The following is a 14,399-nucleotide window of genomic DNA, read 5'->3' as shown; positions in this document are numbered from 1 at the left end:
AGAGCTATGGGGGAAAGAGCAGGGGGGTGGGACTAATTGGACAGCTCTTTCAAAAAGCTGGCACAGGCCGAATGGCCTCCTCCTGTGCTGTGAGGTTCAATAAACACTAAAACAGTAACAACTTTCATTCATACAGCGCTTATAAATAAAAGTTACTAATGTTATGGTTGTTGCCTGAGGAATCCCAAATTGCACTGCTCTTCACGTGGCTACTCCATGTCCTCTCCGTTCTTTTCCTTAACCCTGAAAATACCTCCCAGCTCCTGTGCTGCACCTACTAGGGGAGGAACACAACTCCCACTGCACTGACCTTTGCTCCCAAATGCTTTCATTTGTCCATTGCCTGCCATCATTTCGGCTCTGCATGAGGCTCAGGGACACCATTTGGCATTCACCACAATGCACCTTGGTCTGCCTCAGAGATTGGGAATATCTCCCAAAACTCCACTACCACTCCCTCACATTCCGACTCCATTCATTCCCTAGCTGAGCTTTTCCCAGCTCTCGGTTTCCTTTTGGCAGTGGTTGATGACATTTTTACACCTCAATTTTTCCCCATAAAAAGAAAGACTTTCAGGATGTCCCAAAGCGCTTCACAGTTAATTGAGTACTTTTGGGAAACACGGCAGCCAATTTGCGCACAGCAAGGTTCCGCAAACAGCAGTGTGGTAATGACCATATAATCTGTTTTAGTGATGTTCGTTGAGGGATAAATATTGGCCAGGACACCGGGGAGAACTCTCCTCTGCTCTTCTTCGAAATAGTGCCATGGGATCTTTTACGTCCACCCGAGAGGGCAGATGGGGTCTCGGTTTAATGTCTCATTCGACAGTGTCAGCCTGAATTATGGGCTCAAGTCTCTGGAGCGAGAGTGCTACCCACTGAGCCATGGCTGACACTCTGTAGAGATGCATTGAAGCACATCGCGACCAGCTCCACCGAGGATCCATTGTTCACGCTCAATCCTGCTATACACTCCAGAGGGTTAAATTGTTGAAACAAAGCTTCCTTCTCCAAAGCCTTCCGATGATGGTGTTTTCCTTCGTATTGTAAATGAAAGGACTCTGTGTGCAATGGATATTGAATGGAGGTTTTTTTTTTTGGACGAACACAGTGACCTTCAGTCTTCCCCATCAGATGGTAACTGATGATGTCAGCAGTGGCTGACACGACCTGGAACGTTCTGGGGCCTTGGCAACATCAGCTCGACAAGTAGAACATCAACAATGCAAGTCTCGGATTTTTCTCATTGCTCGGGATGTGGCAATGCCGATATTTATTGCCCATCCCTAATTTCCCTGAGAAGGTTGGTGGTGGGCCTTCTCCTTGAACCACTGGTTTGATTCAACTGAGTAACTCGCTATGCCACTTCAGGGGGAAGTTCAGAGTCAACCAGCTGGGTGTAAGGCTGGAGTCACAGGTTTCCTTTCCTAAAGGACATTAGTGAACCAGTTGGGTTTTTACGACAGTCTGACAGCTACACGGTCACTTTTACTGATCCCAGTAATTCTCAAATTCTCAGACTGCCATGGTGGGATTTGCACCCGCGTTCCCTGGATTATTAGTTCAGGCCTCTAGCCCAATAACGTAACCACTACATTACTGTAGACTGGCGTCGTTTTGGATGCTGAAATTGCAGACTCGAGCCGAAAGGCAGCCCAATAATCTGATCTGTTTCATTGTGAACTGTGGGGAATGTCGCTGGTGTTTGCTGGGTCTCTCCCCCTCCTCGGCCCTGCTATCCAATGGGCACGGTGAATGTGCTGGTAATTCCCACAGTCTCTCTTCCAGGAGAGCAAGAAAACAAGAGACAGCTATGGAGACAGGGCAAGTGAACCACCCGCCCCATTAAAAATATATGCCCTCCATCTAGCTCAGTTGATGAATGCGGTACTGAGTCAAGCAAACCAGGAAGGCTCCAGGTTGGAGTTTGAGTCAGTGCAGAGTTCGTTGCTCTCAACTGGGGTGGAAGTAAGGTGGATACAATTAACCTTAATCTCCTGGAGGTAGGGAGCAGAGCAAAGAATCAGCCATGGTCCCCGATCCTGGTCACAGTCCTGTGACTCCAGGAAGTGCATGTGTGTGCATATTGGATGAGAATAGGATTGGGTTCAGTGCTCACATCCCCAATTGCCATCGAGTGAGTCCTGCTAGAGAGTGCACGTATGTGTGTATGCGTGTTGTATTTGTGCGTGTTGTATTTGTGAGTGTGTGTATGTTTGTGAGTTCGTGCGTGTGTCTGTGCGTGCACATGTTTGTGAGTTTATGCGTGTGTGTCTGTGTGTGTGTTTGTGAGTGCATGTGTTAGTGCATGTGTGTGTTTGTGCCTGTTCCTGTGTGTGTTTTGAGTGCATGCATGTGTTTGTTAGTGCATGTGTATGTGTTTAATGCTGCATGCGCGTGTTTTAGTGCATGTGTGTTTGTTAGTATGCCTGTGTGTGTGTTTCCATACTGCATGCATGTGCTTTAGTGCATGTGTGTTTGTTAGTATGTGTGTGTGTGTGTTTCATACTGCATGCATGTGTGTGTTTGTGCATATGTGTATGTTTGTTTTTGTGTGTTTGTGTGTGTGTGTTTATAGCTAATCCCCGGATGATTCTCTCCTCCCTAAGAAGTACTGAGGATAATTTACAACAACAGATCTGAGGTGAATCTGTCTGGTTTGTCTGGCCCAGCACAATATCAGGTGATGCATTTAATCACAAACATTGGGGACATATATCGGACTTAATGCCCAATGTTGTTAAATTACACTTTGGCTAATCTTGGAAATCAGGTGATGTGCTTTGGAGTGTCGCTTTGCCAATGATGTACCTATGCTAATTTAATTGCTATTTCTGCTGACATCCGGTAAGGGCAGTGTCAGGCTCAGCTTAGGATCCTTGATTACTATATTCCAGCTTATAACTCACTCCTGGGTCTTCATTATTCTATACATAAACCATCTGAACTCCTCGATTAGATTCCAGCCTGTAACTCACTCCCAGGGTATCCATTATTCTATATATAAACCATCAGAACCCCTCGATTAGATTCTAGCCTGTAACTCACTCCCAGGGTATCCATTATTCTATATATAAACCATCAGAACCTCTCGATGTGAATCCAGCCTGTAACTCATTCCCATGTATCCATTATTCTGTATCATTATATTTTAGGCTGTGAGAGAGATGAGAATGTTTTGATTTTTTTATTATAAAATGTGATATGATTATAGGGATGGATTTTACTGGTAATGAACGTGCTCAGAGTACAATTTTTTTGTGGTCTCTTTTGTGTGTTTTGAGAGTGTTGACTGATTGCTCCCTACTTGTAGTGAGGCCTGCACTGCTGTGTGGTTTCCATGGATACATCCATTACTGTCTCTCTAACTAACCTTTCATATACAAGAGGGGCTATAATCTTCCAATAATGATCTAAATGCAGTTCAACCCTTCCTTGTTTCATGGGATTGCTTCTAACCCCGTCCCCCCACCCCTCCTCCATCACATTAATTCACACAGACGGTCTGGTTCATTGATTATACTGGAGCCATGTTAATGATCAGTTAAAGCAGGTTGTGCTCTCGTCAAGTGATCTTGCTGGCTCCAGACATTTTATTGTACTCTTTTGTTTCTCTTTCCCTCTTGCGTAGGAATGCCAACTCTGGTTGGACGCATTCCTGGAGGTTTTGTCACATGACCGCCCACCTCCAACCGCCCCGAAGCTCCGCCATTGGTCCACCCGACACGTCCATCCTCGCAATGCCTTCCCACGGCCAATTTACAAACAAACAGACTTTTCGTTACCCGATTGGATGATGCTTGGCTCAGAGTCGAGAGTGCTCGCACTGAGCCACAGCTGACCCTGATGAAGCCCGCGGTGGCTGTACGGCACCCCTGCTCCGCCAGCCAGTACCATATGTAGAAAGGTTTGAATCCAGTTAGGCTTCAGTAAAAATGGTGCCCCAATGTTGATCCAGTACTGTCAGCTGTGGCTCAGTTGGTAGCACCCTCGCCTCTGAGTCAGAAGGTTGTGGGTTCAAGTCCCACGCCAGGGACTTGAGCACATAAAGCTAGGCTGACACTCCAGTGCAGTGCTGAGGGAGTGCTGCACTGTCGGAGGTGCAGTCTTTCGGATGAGATGTTAAACCGAGGCACCGTCTACTCTCTCAGGTGGATGTAAAAGATCCCGTGGCACTATTTCGAAGAAGAGCAGGGGAGTTCTGCCCGGTGTCCTGGCCAATATTTATCCCTCAACCAACATAACAAAAACAGATTATCTGGTCATTATCACATCGCTGTTTGTGGGAACCTGCTGTGCGCAAATTGGCTGCTGTGTTTCCTACATTACAACAGTGACTACACTTCAAAAGTACTTCATTGGCTGTAAAGCGCTTTGAGACGTCCGGTGGTCATGAAAGGCGCTATATAAATGCAAGTCTTTCTTTCTTCTTTCAGAATTGAATCCACTGTAGGTGCTTTGCAGGACTTTTAAGCTGCTCCGTCACAGTGGGTCCCAGGCAGCCCAAACTAGTTAATCCTCAAAGCACTACAGTGAGTACTTAACTGCTGGTATAGCTACCTTCTGGGTGCAATGGTGTCAGTCGCTCCTGCCCTCTGTTTACTCACCCATAGTGGCAATAGCGCCCTCTTGTGGTCCGGATCGGGATGCTCGTATCTTTCACGTGTACTGCTTCAATCTCTCTGAAGACAGGCCGAGTGAACACATGGGGAGACAAATTGTTATGCTGCTTTATTTGCATGTCAGATAAACATACAGAGCATTGAATGAATCCACTTATTTCAATCATTGCAATTTGTCTTTGCATATTAATAGAAAATAAGGAATACGCCACACATCCCCATAGCAGTAGATCTTTTAGTTGACTAAAACAAGTTCTTGGAGTTTCCATTTGATTGCGTTGGTTTTTTCGACACGCTTCGCCCGCTATCAGCGCAACCAGCGCAAACGATCGTGGAATTTTAAGTGCAAATTGCATTCAGTGCAACTTGAGTCTCTGTGATCTTTTGCGCTAGTTTAAAAAACATCACGCTGAAAGCAGGCCCCGCCCACAAAACTGGCCATGCCCCCAGGGTGAATTACTCACCATTGGGAGTTTCCGAAAATTGCGCTCGTTTGCGGGCCTTCAAGGAGGCTCCAAAAATTACGCTGGATCTTTTGGGCACAGGGACACTGATAGGCACATTTTAAAAGGTTTTGGGGGAAAAATTGGGTTGCTTTGCGCCAAGGGGGGCGCTAACGGGGTGCAAAGCCCCTAGCGCCCGTTCGCGGCGCCGCTAACGCCTCCTGCGAAATTCAGTAAGAGGTTAGCGGCGGCGGTAGCCGATAGCGACCCGCGGCGCTGCACTTCCGGCGATGACGTAATCGCCGTACGCAGCACCCCGCTCGCGCCCCGGCCGCAAAGTTGGCTCACGCCCCCTGACCTACGGCTGGACACTATGTCCGACAGAGTCAGGGTGCCCTGTTTGCGGCCGCGGCCACGATAACGCAAATTAAAGGTCAGATGCTGGGCGGCCATTTTTTTTGGGTTGCCTGCCAGCACCTGCCCCCTTTCGCCTCCTCCTGCGGGGTGCCGGCCGCGATCGGGTCCAGCAGGGCGCTGGGTCGCGCTGCGTTAGGCCCCTCCCCTTTAATCAGGGGAGGGAGGCCTGCAATACCGCGACGCTATGTGCCGACGCGCGTGGCGCTGTTGCATGTAGCGCCGCGATATTAAATGGGAGCGCCCCAAGAGGGAGGGGGAGCGTTTCCAGTAGCGCCCCGCCTTCTGCTTGGGGTGCTACCATTGAATTTCCGGCGCGGGGGTGCTAACTTAGTGCTCCGGCGAAGTTAGCGCCCTGAGGGGGCGTGACCCCATTTTGTCCCCTTTGAATGTTCTTTTTCAATTTACTAAGCAACTGACTACTGTTCCCTAATCTAACTCGAAAAGAGTTTTATATATTTTTTTTAAGTCAATTTCAGTCATTTAAAATCGGGTTACTCACAGGTGGTGGATTGACACTGTGATTTAGAATGCTTATTTTTTTGTGATAACCCCATTTTCAGCTGTATTAATCAAACTGCCCATTTGATTGGCACCCTATCCACCACCTTAAACATTCATTCCCTCCACCACCGGCGTACCGTGGCTGCAGTGTGTACCATCTACAAGCCGCCTTGAACCACTGCAGTCCGTGTGGTGAAGGTACTCCCACCGTGCTGTTAGCGAGGGAGTTCCAGGATTTTGACCCAGTGACGGTGAAGGATCGGCGATATACTTCCAAGTCAGGATGGTGTGTGATCTGGAAGGGAACTTGGAGGTGGTGGTGTTTCCATGTGCCTTCTAGGTGGAAGAGGTCGCGGGTTTGGGAGGTGCTGCAGTGCATCTTGTAGATGGTACACACTGCAGCCACGGTACGCCAGTGGTGGAGGGAGTGAATGTTTTAGGTGGCGGATGGGGTGCCAAATCAAGCGGGGGTCTTAAAGAATTCTGCGATGGATGTTTGACTCATTTTTTTCTGAATATCTTTCTGGACCTGCTTGTGTGATCTCATTAAATCCTCCAAACCTCGCTTGAATTTTAAACTACGCTCCAAGAATGGGTCAATCTCCATAAAGAGGTCCGAGAGATTATTGAGATTATTGGCAAGGAGCATTGCCTTGCTCAGGTTGACACAGGTTGTGGTGGTTGAAGGTCAATCATCACAGCCCCAGGACATCGCTGCAGGATTTCCTCAGGGCAGTGTCCAAGGCCCAACCATCTTCATCTGATTCATCAATGACCTTCCCTCCAACATAAAGTCAGAAATGGGGATGTTCGCTGATGACCACACAGTGTTCAGTGCCATTCGCAACTCCTCAGATAATGAAGCAGTCCATGCCCACATGCAACAAGACCTGGGCGACGTTCAGGCTTGGGCTGATAAGTGGCAGGTAACATTCGCGCCATACAAGTGCCAGGCACATATGACTATCTCCAACAAGCGAGAGTCTAACCACTGCCCCTTGACATTCAACGGCATTACCATCGCCGAATCTCAAGTATATGAGCAGCTCTTCTAACCAAAGATTTGTGCTCTCACAGCAGGGAAACCTTTTCCATGTGTACTGTGCAATCATAAAGCAGCCCGTTTTTTTTTACACACAGCACACGGAGGAAGTCTTCCCACAGCGTGAGCTAACCCAGGATGTGTGCAGTAACGGTGCACCAATCACACTTCTGCATGGCACTAATACCAACACAGGTAGCAGAGTGGAATAGTCCAGGCTGAGCAAAGGGCACCCAAGGGCTAATGTAGCGGGGGCCCTCAAAATTCTGCGGCTATCTCTGGCAGTGGGAGAGAATGGAATACATCAGAAACCTATTGGAATTCACGGCTTGTCTTACTGGACTCCACTCTTCCCATTGTCTCCAGTTGTCTGTTCCCAGGTCTGTAATGTTGCTTTTGATAAATATTTTCCTTATTCCTGAAGGAGGAAGAAATCCCAGAACTGGAGATTGACATCGATGAACTGCTAGAAATCTCAGATGAAGACCAGCGTTCCAAACTCCAGGTAACCGCTTGCTGTTGGGAATCCACTTTGCAGTCCAGAACATTACGGCTTCTATCCCAATTTGATTCAATTCAGTCATTTCTTTCAGTTTAAAGAAAGTCTCCCCACTATGATCCCATTAAAGAGACTCCCCATTAGGACCCCATTAAAGAGTCTCCCCACTATGACCCCATTAAAGATAGTCTCACCACCAGGACCTGTTCCAAATTCACTTCTCGGGTTCAGTAGCGGTAGTCATTCCTGTAACAGGTCTATTAATTTTATGGAAGTTGAATCACGCTGTCCTGTATCTAACTGCACCATAGAGTAATCAGGGGTGGGGGGTTGTCACTCAGAGGGTGGTGAATCTTTGGAATTCTCTATCCCAGAAGGCTGTGGAGGCTCAGTCATTGAGTATATTCAAGACAGAGATCGATAGATTTTTGCATATTAAGGGAATCAAGGGATATGGGGATAGTGCAGGAAAGTGGAGATGAGGTAGAAGATCAGCCATGATCTTATTGAATGGCGGAGCAGGCTTGACGGGCCAAATGGCCTACTCCTGCTCCTATTTCTTATGTTCTTATGTAACAATAGTATGTCCTTCTGATCTGAACCAGATTTTTGTGTCTTCTGCATGTGTATGTCTTAAATTTCTCTGATCGCAGACCAAGCAAGTAATTGATGAGACAAGGCTAGACACAAACCAATAAGTGGCTTTATTTCACAATAAGATAAACATACAGAATGGCAGTTATGACCGGGCTCACTTAATTCGCTCCATATATAATCTTTATATAATCATACAAAATAAAGAGTACGCTACACTTCACCATATCCTGATTTATCTTGTCTTCTCTTCTACTCTATTCAACCTTGGTGGCGTCCTGCACAAGGAGGGTTGGCCTTTTATTTTGATGTTTCCCTGGTTACTGGCCCACCCAGTTAGGCTCCAAGAAGGAAAGTGGGCTGTGCGGAAGATCAGAACCATGACACGGAACTTGGCCAGCTATTTTTTCTAATGTCTATGCTTTAAACTGACAGTTTTGTCTTTTTACCACAGGAGATGCTACAAGAATGTTGTAAACCCACAGGTGTAAGTGAAACCTTCTGCTCAGTGACACTTCTCTCAAACATGGCGGCCACCTCAACCTGTGATGAGTTCACTTGCAGGAAAAGCAGAGGGGGGAGCGGGGGTTGGGCTGGGGGGGTTCAGAGGGCTGACAGGCTAGGAATTGCATCAAGTCCATTTCAGACTGGTGGGATGAAGATCTTCTTTATCTGCTGGCTGTAAGAGCTCTAAGCGAAATGAGTTTGCGCACACCAGTGGTAACGTACTGGTTATGTCACTGGACTAGTGATCCAGAGAACGTGGGTTCAAATTCCACCATGGGAATTTGAGAATTACTAGGATCAGTAAAAGTGACCATGAAGCTGTCGGATTATCATAAAAACTCAACTGCTTCACTAATGTCCTTTAGGGAAGGAAACCAGCCATTATTAACCGGTTTGGGCCTAAATGTGACTCCAGTCCTACACCCACGTGGCTGACTCTTAACTGCCCTCTGAATTGGACCTAGCAAGACATTCAGTGGTATCAATCTGCTTTGATTCAAGAAGGTCCACCACCACCTTCTCAAGGAGAACTAGGGATGGGCAATAAATGCCACCCTTGCCGGTGACGCCCATATCCTGAGAATGAATTTTTTAAAAGTCCTAATACAAAAGCAAAATACTGTGGATGCTGGAAATCTGAAATCAAAAACAGAAAATGCTGGAAACACTCAGTGGGTCAGGCAGCATCTGTGGAGAGAGAAACAGAGTTAACGTTTCAGGTCGATGACCCTTCGTCAGAACTTTCTGACGAAAGGTCATCGACCTGAAATGTTAACTCTGTTTCTCTCTCCATAAATGCTGCCTGACCTGCTGAGTATTTCTAGTATTTATGTTTTTATTTTAAAAAGTCCTAGTGGGCATGGGTCCTACAACACAAAACGGCCCCTAATTTGGCACAGATTAGAAATCTCACGCATTGAAGTGAAGGATCTGAGGTGGCATCTAAAGTGACCTCTGAGTCAGAAGGTTGTGTGTTTGAGTCCCAGTCCAGTGGCTTGAGCTCAAAATCTAGGCTGACACTCCCAGGCCTAGAAATTCAGTGGCCTGCGCCACCAGTTTGCGCCCAAAGAGGGCTTTTGCGCCACTGTGCAAACCTACCGCGATATTTAGCGGGGCGCTAATGGCGGCGTTAGCCAGTAGCGCTGCGCCGCCACCGATGACGTCATCGGTGTGCGCAGCGCCCCGCTGGCCATATTTGGTTGCTGCCGCCTCCCCCGCGCCGGCCGCAAATAGCGACCGGTACACGGGGCCTACCTGTGCCGGTAGTGGGGCGAGTTAAGGTGGAGGTGCGGCCGGCCGCTTTTCCGGCGGCCGCCTGCCCGCACCTCCGTCCCCGGCCTCCTACACCACCCCCCTGCGGCATTGCCGGCTGTTTCCAGAGAGCCCGGCACTTCTCCTTGGTGCCGGGCTCATTTGCCGGCGCTCGCGAGCGGGGATCGCGCTGTTGCAGGCACCTCCCCCTTAAGAATGAGAGGAAGGCCTGCAGTACCGCAGGCTGCCGTGCCGCAGCGGGTGGCGCTGCGGCACTTTACACGCCGATATTCAGTTTCAGCGCCCCAAGCGGGGCGCCGAAACCCTTGTTTAGCGGCTGGCTTCCACTTGGGGCGCTGAAACTGAATTTCCCGCTGGCGCAAGTGGCTCCGCGCACAGCGGTAATTCCGGCGCCCAGGCTAGCTGGGCGCCCCTAACTGAATTTCTAGGCCCCAGTGCGGTAGAGGGAGTGCTGCACTGTCGGAGGTGCAGTCTTTTGAATGCGATGTTAAGCCACGGCCTTGTCTACCTATGAGGTGGGCACAAAAGATTCAATGACACTATGTGAAGAAGAGCTGGGGAGTCCTGGCCAATATTTATCCCTCATCCAAAAACAGATTATCTGGTCATTTATCTCTTTGCTGTTGGTGGGACCTTGCTGTGCGCAAATTGGCTGCTGGGTATCCTACATTACAACAGTGACTGCACTTTAGAAGTACTTAATTGGCTGTAAAGCACTTTGGGACGTCTTTGGGTTGTGAATGGTGCTATATAAATGCTAGTCTTTATTTCTTTTCGTAAAGCATAATGTTGGGGCAGAGTTAAAGAGACCACTGACTCCTTTCATTTTGATTGTTGATATTGACTGAGTGTGGTGATAGCTGTGTAGGGACGATATTCTCCCCCAACAATATGGTCCACATTCAGCCCTTGTCACACTGCAGTCACACAATCAATGTCAGCTTTATTCAGCATGACTACAACAAGCAAATCACCGAATCAAGATGGTTACATTATTATTTAGACCGTAAGGTGTGAAGTTATACTGCTGGCTTCATGTCACTCTAGTCAAGGAGACCAGAGCTTGTATAAGCTATTTCTAGAGGAATAGAATTCAAAATCAGAGATGTTATGTTAAACTTGTATAGAACCTTGGTTAGACCACACTTGGAGTACTGTGCACAGTCTGGCCTCCATATTACAAAAAGGGATATAAATGCATTGGAGGAGGTCAAAAAAGATTTACAAGGATGATACCAGAACTGAGTGGGTACAACTGTCAGGAAAGGCTGACTAGGCTGGAGTTCTTTTTTCTAGAAAATAGAAGGCTGAGGGGTGACCTGATAGAGATCTTTAAGATTATGAAAGGGTTTGATAGGGTAGACGTAGAGAAGATGTTTCCACTTGTGGGGGAGTCCAAAGCTAGGGGCAATAAATATAATATAGTCACTAATAAATCCAATAAGGAATTTAGGAGAAACTTCTTTACCCAGCAAGTGGTTAGAATGTGGAACTTGCCACCACAAGGAGTAGTTGAGGCGACCAGGATAGATGCATTTAAGGGGAATCCAGATAAACACGAGGGAGAAAGGAACAGAAGGAGATGTTGATAGAGTTAGACAAAGTAGGGAGGGCGGAAGGTCGTGTTGAGCCGAATGGCCTGTTTCTGTGTTGTAAATGCTATGTAATTCTATGTACGAAAAGTTAAAAAAATGGAGGTTTCACCAGTCGCAGTGCAGCCAAAATGGCACAAGGCTGCCCCCTGGAGGTGCCCTACTGCCACTTGTTAAAACACAAAGCATTGTCAACTCGGGAACTTCACTGCACATTTTTGCATCAATGTGAGGTCAAAATGTGTAATGTAACTGTCCTGTTGTAAAAATATAGGAAGGTAAAGGACCAAAGAGTACCATACACTATCTCTCATACCCCTCAATGCCTTTCTCTCCCAAATATTGATCTAAATCTGGCAACACTATATCCATCCTCACTTTCTCTCCAGGTAGTCGATTCAATATATTGACAGCCTTCTGTTTAAAGTAGTTAAGTCAAAACTATCTGTTCACCTTCCCTTTTCTGAGCTTGGGTCAATACCGTTGTTATATTAAACAACAACTTGCATTTATATAGCACCTTTAATGTAGTAAAACATCCCAAGACGCTTCACAGGAGCATAATCAGACAAAAGTTGACACCGAGCCAAAGAAAGAGACATTAGGAGTGGTGACTAAAAGCTTGGCCAATGAGATGGGTTTTAAAGAGGGTCTTAAAGGAGGAGCAAGAGATAGAGAGGCGGAGAGGTTTAGGGAGGGAATTCCAGAGCTTGGGGCCCAGGCAGCTGAAGGCATGGCCACCAATGGTGGGGGAGATTGACAAGAGGCCAGAACTGGAGGAACAGAGATCTCGGAGGGTTGTAGGCGACGTTCCCCCTAAGGTGCGCGAGCGCCTGGCCACACATCGATCGGGAGGTCCCGCGCAGGCCACTCACCGGCTGTTGCCGCTGGAAAAACTACTGCGTGTGCACGGCCGGGCAGCAAATTTAAAGAACATAAGAAATAGGAGCAGTATTAGGCCATTCGGCCCTTCGAGCCTGCTCCGCCATTCAATGAGATCATGGCTGATCTTCTGCCTCAATTCCATTCACCGGCCCTCTCGCCATATCCCTTGATGCCCTTACTAGTCAGAAATCTATCGACTTGTTTTGAATATACCCAATGACTGAGCTTCCACAGCCCTCTGGGGTAGAGAATTCCAAAGATTCACCACCCTCTGAGTGAAGAAATTTCTTCTCATCTTGGTCCTGAATGGCCTACCCTATATCCTGAGGCTGTGGCCCCTGGTTCTAGACTCCCCAGCCAAGGGAAACATTCTCCCAGCATCCACCCTATCAAGCCCTGTAATAATTTAGTGTGCTTCAATGAGATCCCCTCTCATTCTTCTGAATTCAAGAGAATACAGGCCTAGTTTACTCAATCTCTTCTCATAGGACAGTCCCGCCATCCCAGGAATCAATCTCGTGAACCTTCGTTGCACTCCCTCTATGACAAGTATATTCTTCCGCGCACGGGAAAAAAAAATAGAGAGAAAAAACATTAGAGGGAACATTGATTGTAGGGCTGGAGGAGGTTACAGAGATAGGGAGGGCCAAGGCCATGGAGGGATGTGAACACAAGGGTCAGAGTTTTAAATCTGAGGCGTTGCCGGAACGGGAGCCAATGTAGATCAGCGAGCACAGGGTGATGGGTGAACGGCACTTGGTGCGAGATCGGATACGGGCAGCAGAGTTTTGGAGGAGCTCAAATTTATAGAGAATTAACATCAATTTATCTGTATCCTCTATAATCTTGAACACGTCGGTATGTTCTCTCATCCGCTTGCTTCTGTCCAGTGTAAACATTCAGTTTCCATAGCCCCTTTCCCCCGCCCCGCCCTCCCCCCACACCACCCCCCCCCCCCGCACTGAGCAGGAAAAGCACTGAGGCTGAAACCTGTTTTCTTTGTTTCCCCCCACCCGTCTAGGATTTTATTAATGAGCTACTAATTAGAATAAAGGGACTTCGGAAAATGACGGTCTCTCAGAAGAAGTGACACGGAGGGCTACCACCAACGGAATGGAGTCGCTGTGACTGAATCAAGCGTGTGGTCGGACGAGCCTCACTCTGACCTATTTATGTAAATAACGCCCTTTTTTTTTGGTTAAAAAGGGACCAATCGCAGGACTGAAATCTCTGAAGCATGCCAGACTGTGGGTCAAAGTTCACGCATTTGTAAAAAAAAGTCAATGAGCAGGATATGTTTGTGGCTATTTATGAATTTTTCTTTGTTAAAATGTTAATAAAAAGACGATGTTTAAGCATAATTTCTGCTCTGCTTCTGCTGCTGCTCAAGTGAAGTAGGTTTTAACCCTCCTGGTACTCGACGCCTTTCAAAACACACACCTCTTATTTGCTGGGATCATCCCACCTCCGAGTCAAAAGGTAGTGGGTTCAAGTCCCCACTCCAGGGACTTGAGCCCATAATCCAGGCTGACACTCCCAGTGCAGTACTGAGGGAGTGCTGCACTGTCTGAGGTGCTGCTTTTCGGATGAGACATTAAACGAAGGCCCTCTCAGGTGGATGTAAAAAGATCCCATGGCACTATTCGAAGAAGAGCAGGGGCGATCTCCCCGGAGTCCTGACCAATATTTTTCCCTCAACCAACACTTTAAAAATCAGATGATCTGGTCATTATCACATTGCAGTTTGTGGGACCTTGCTGTGCACAAATTGGCTGCCGCGTTTCCTACATTACAACAGTGACTACACTTCAAAAAGTACTTAATTGGCTGTAAAGCACTTTGGGACGTCCTGAGGTCATGAAAGACATGATAGAAATGCAAGTTCTTTAATTATTTAAATGATTAGTGAAACCCAAAGCGGCATGACGGATAAATATAGAAAATTCAGGGACAGGGAGATCTGGGAGGCTGACTGAATGAGATGGAGATCACGCAGGAAGACAGCAACTACACATCAGCTTG

The 14,399-nt window shown here is 47.4% G+C and overlaps 1 protein-coding gene across 3 annotated transcripts in view; it reads left to right on the top strand.

Annotated features, from left to right (window-relative positions):
- ppp1r14d (protein phosphatase 1 regulatory inhibitor subunit 14D) overlaps positions 1–13,738 on the top strand; it is a 126,293-nt gene extending 112,555 nt beyond the window's left edge. The window contains exons 2-4 of one of the 3 annotated variants that reach the window (XM_086003631.1): positions 7,453–7,533; positions 8,576–8,608; positions 13,399–13,738. In XM_086003631.1, coding sequence (XP_085859757.1) covers positions 7,453–7,533; positions 8,576–8,608; positions 13,399–13,467 — 183 coding nt within the window. In that variant the 3' untranslated portion in view covers positions 13,468–13,738. Of the gene's footprint in view, positions 1–7,452; positions 7,534–8,575; positions 9,330–13,398 lie in introns of those variants that run through there. The other 2 variants (XM_086003633.1, XM_086003632.1) reach the window with 2 other exon arrangements.
- The last annotated feature ends 661 nt before the right edge of the window (positions 13,739–14,399 follow it).

The sequence above is a fragment of the Somniosus microcephalus genome, chromosome 12 (assembly GCF_052327205.1).
Source record: "Somniosus microcephalus isolate GS21.2 chromosome 12, FLI_Smic_1.0, whole genome shotgun sequence".
NCBI classification, from domain to species: Eukaryota; Metazoa; Chordata; class Chondrichthyes; order Squaliformes; family Somniosidae; genus Somniosus; species Somniosus microcephalus.
This window is presented reverse-complemented; position numbering and strand designations above follow the sequence as displayed.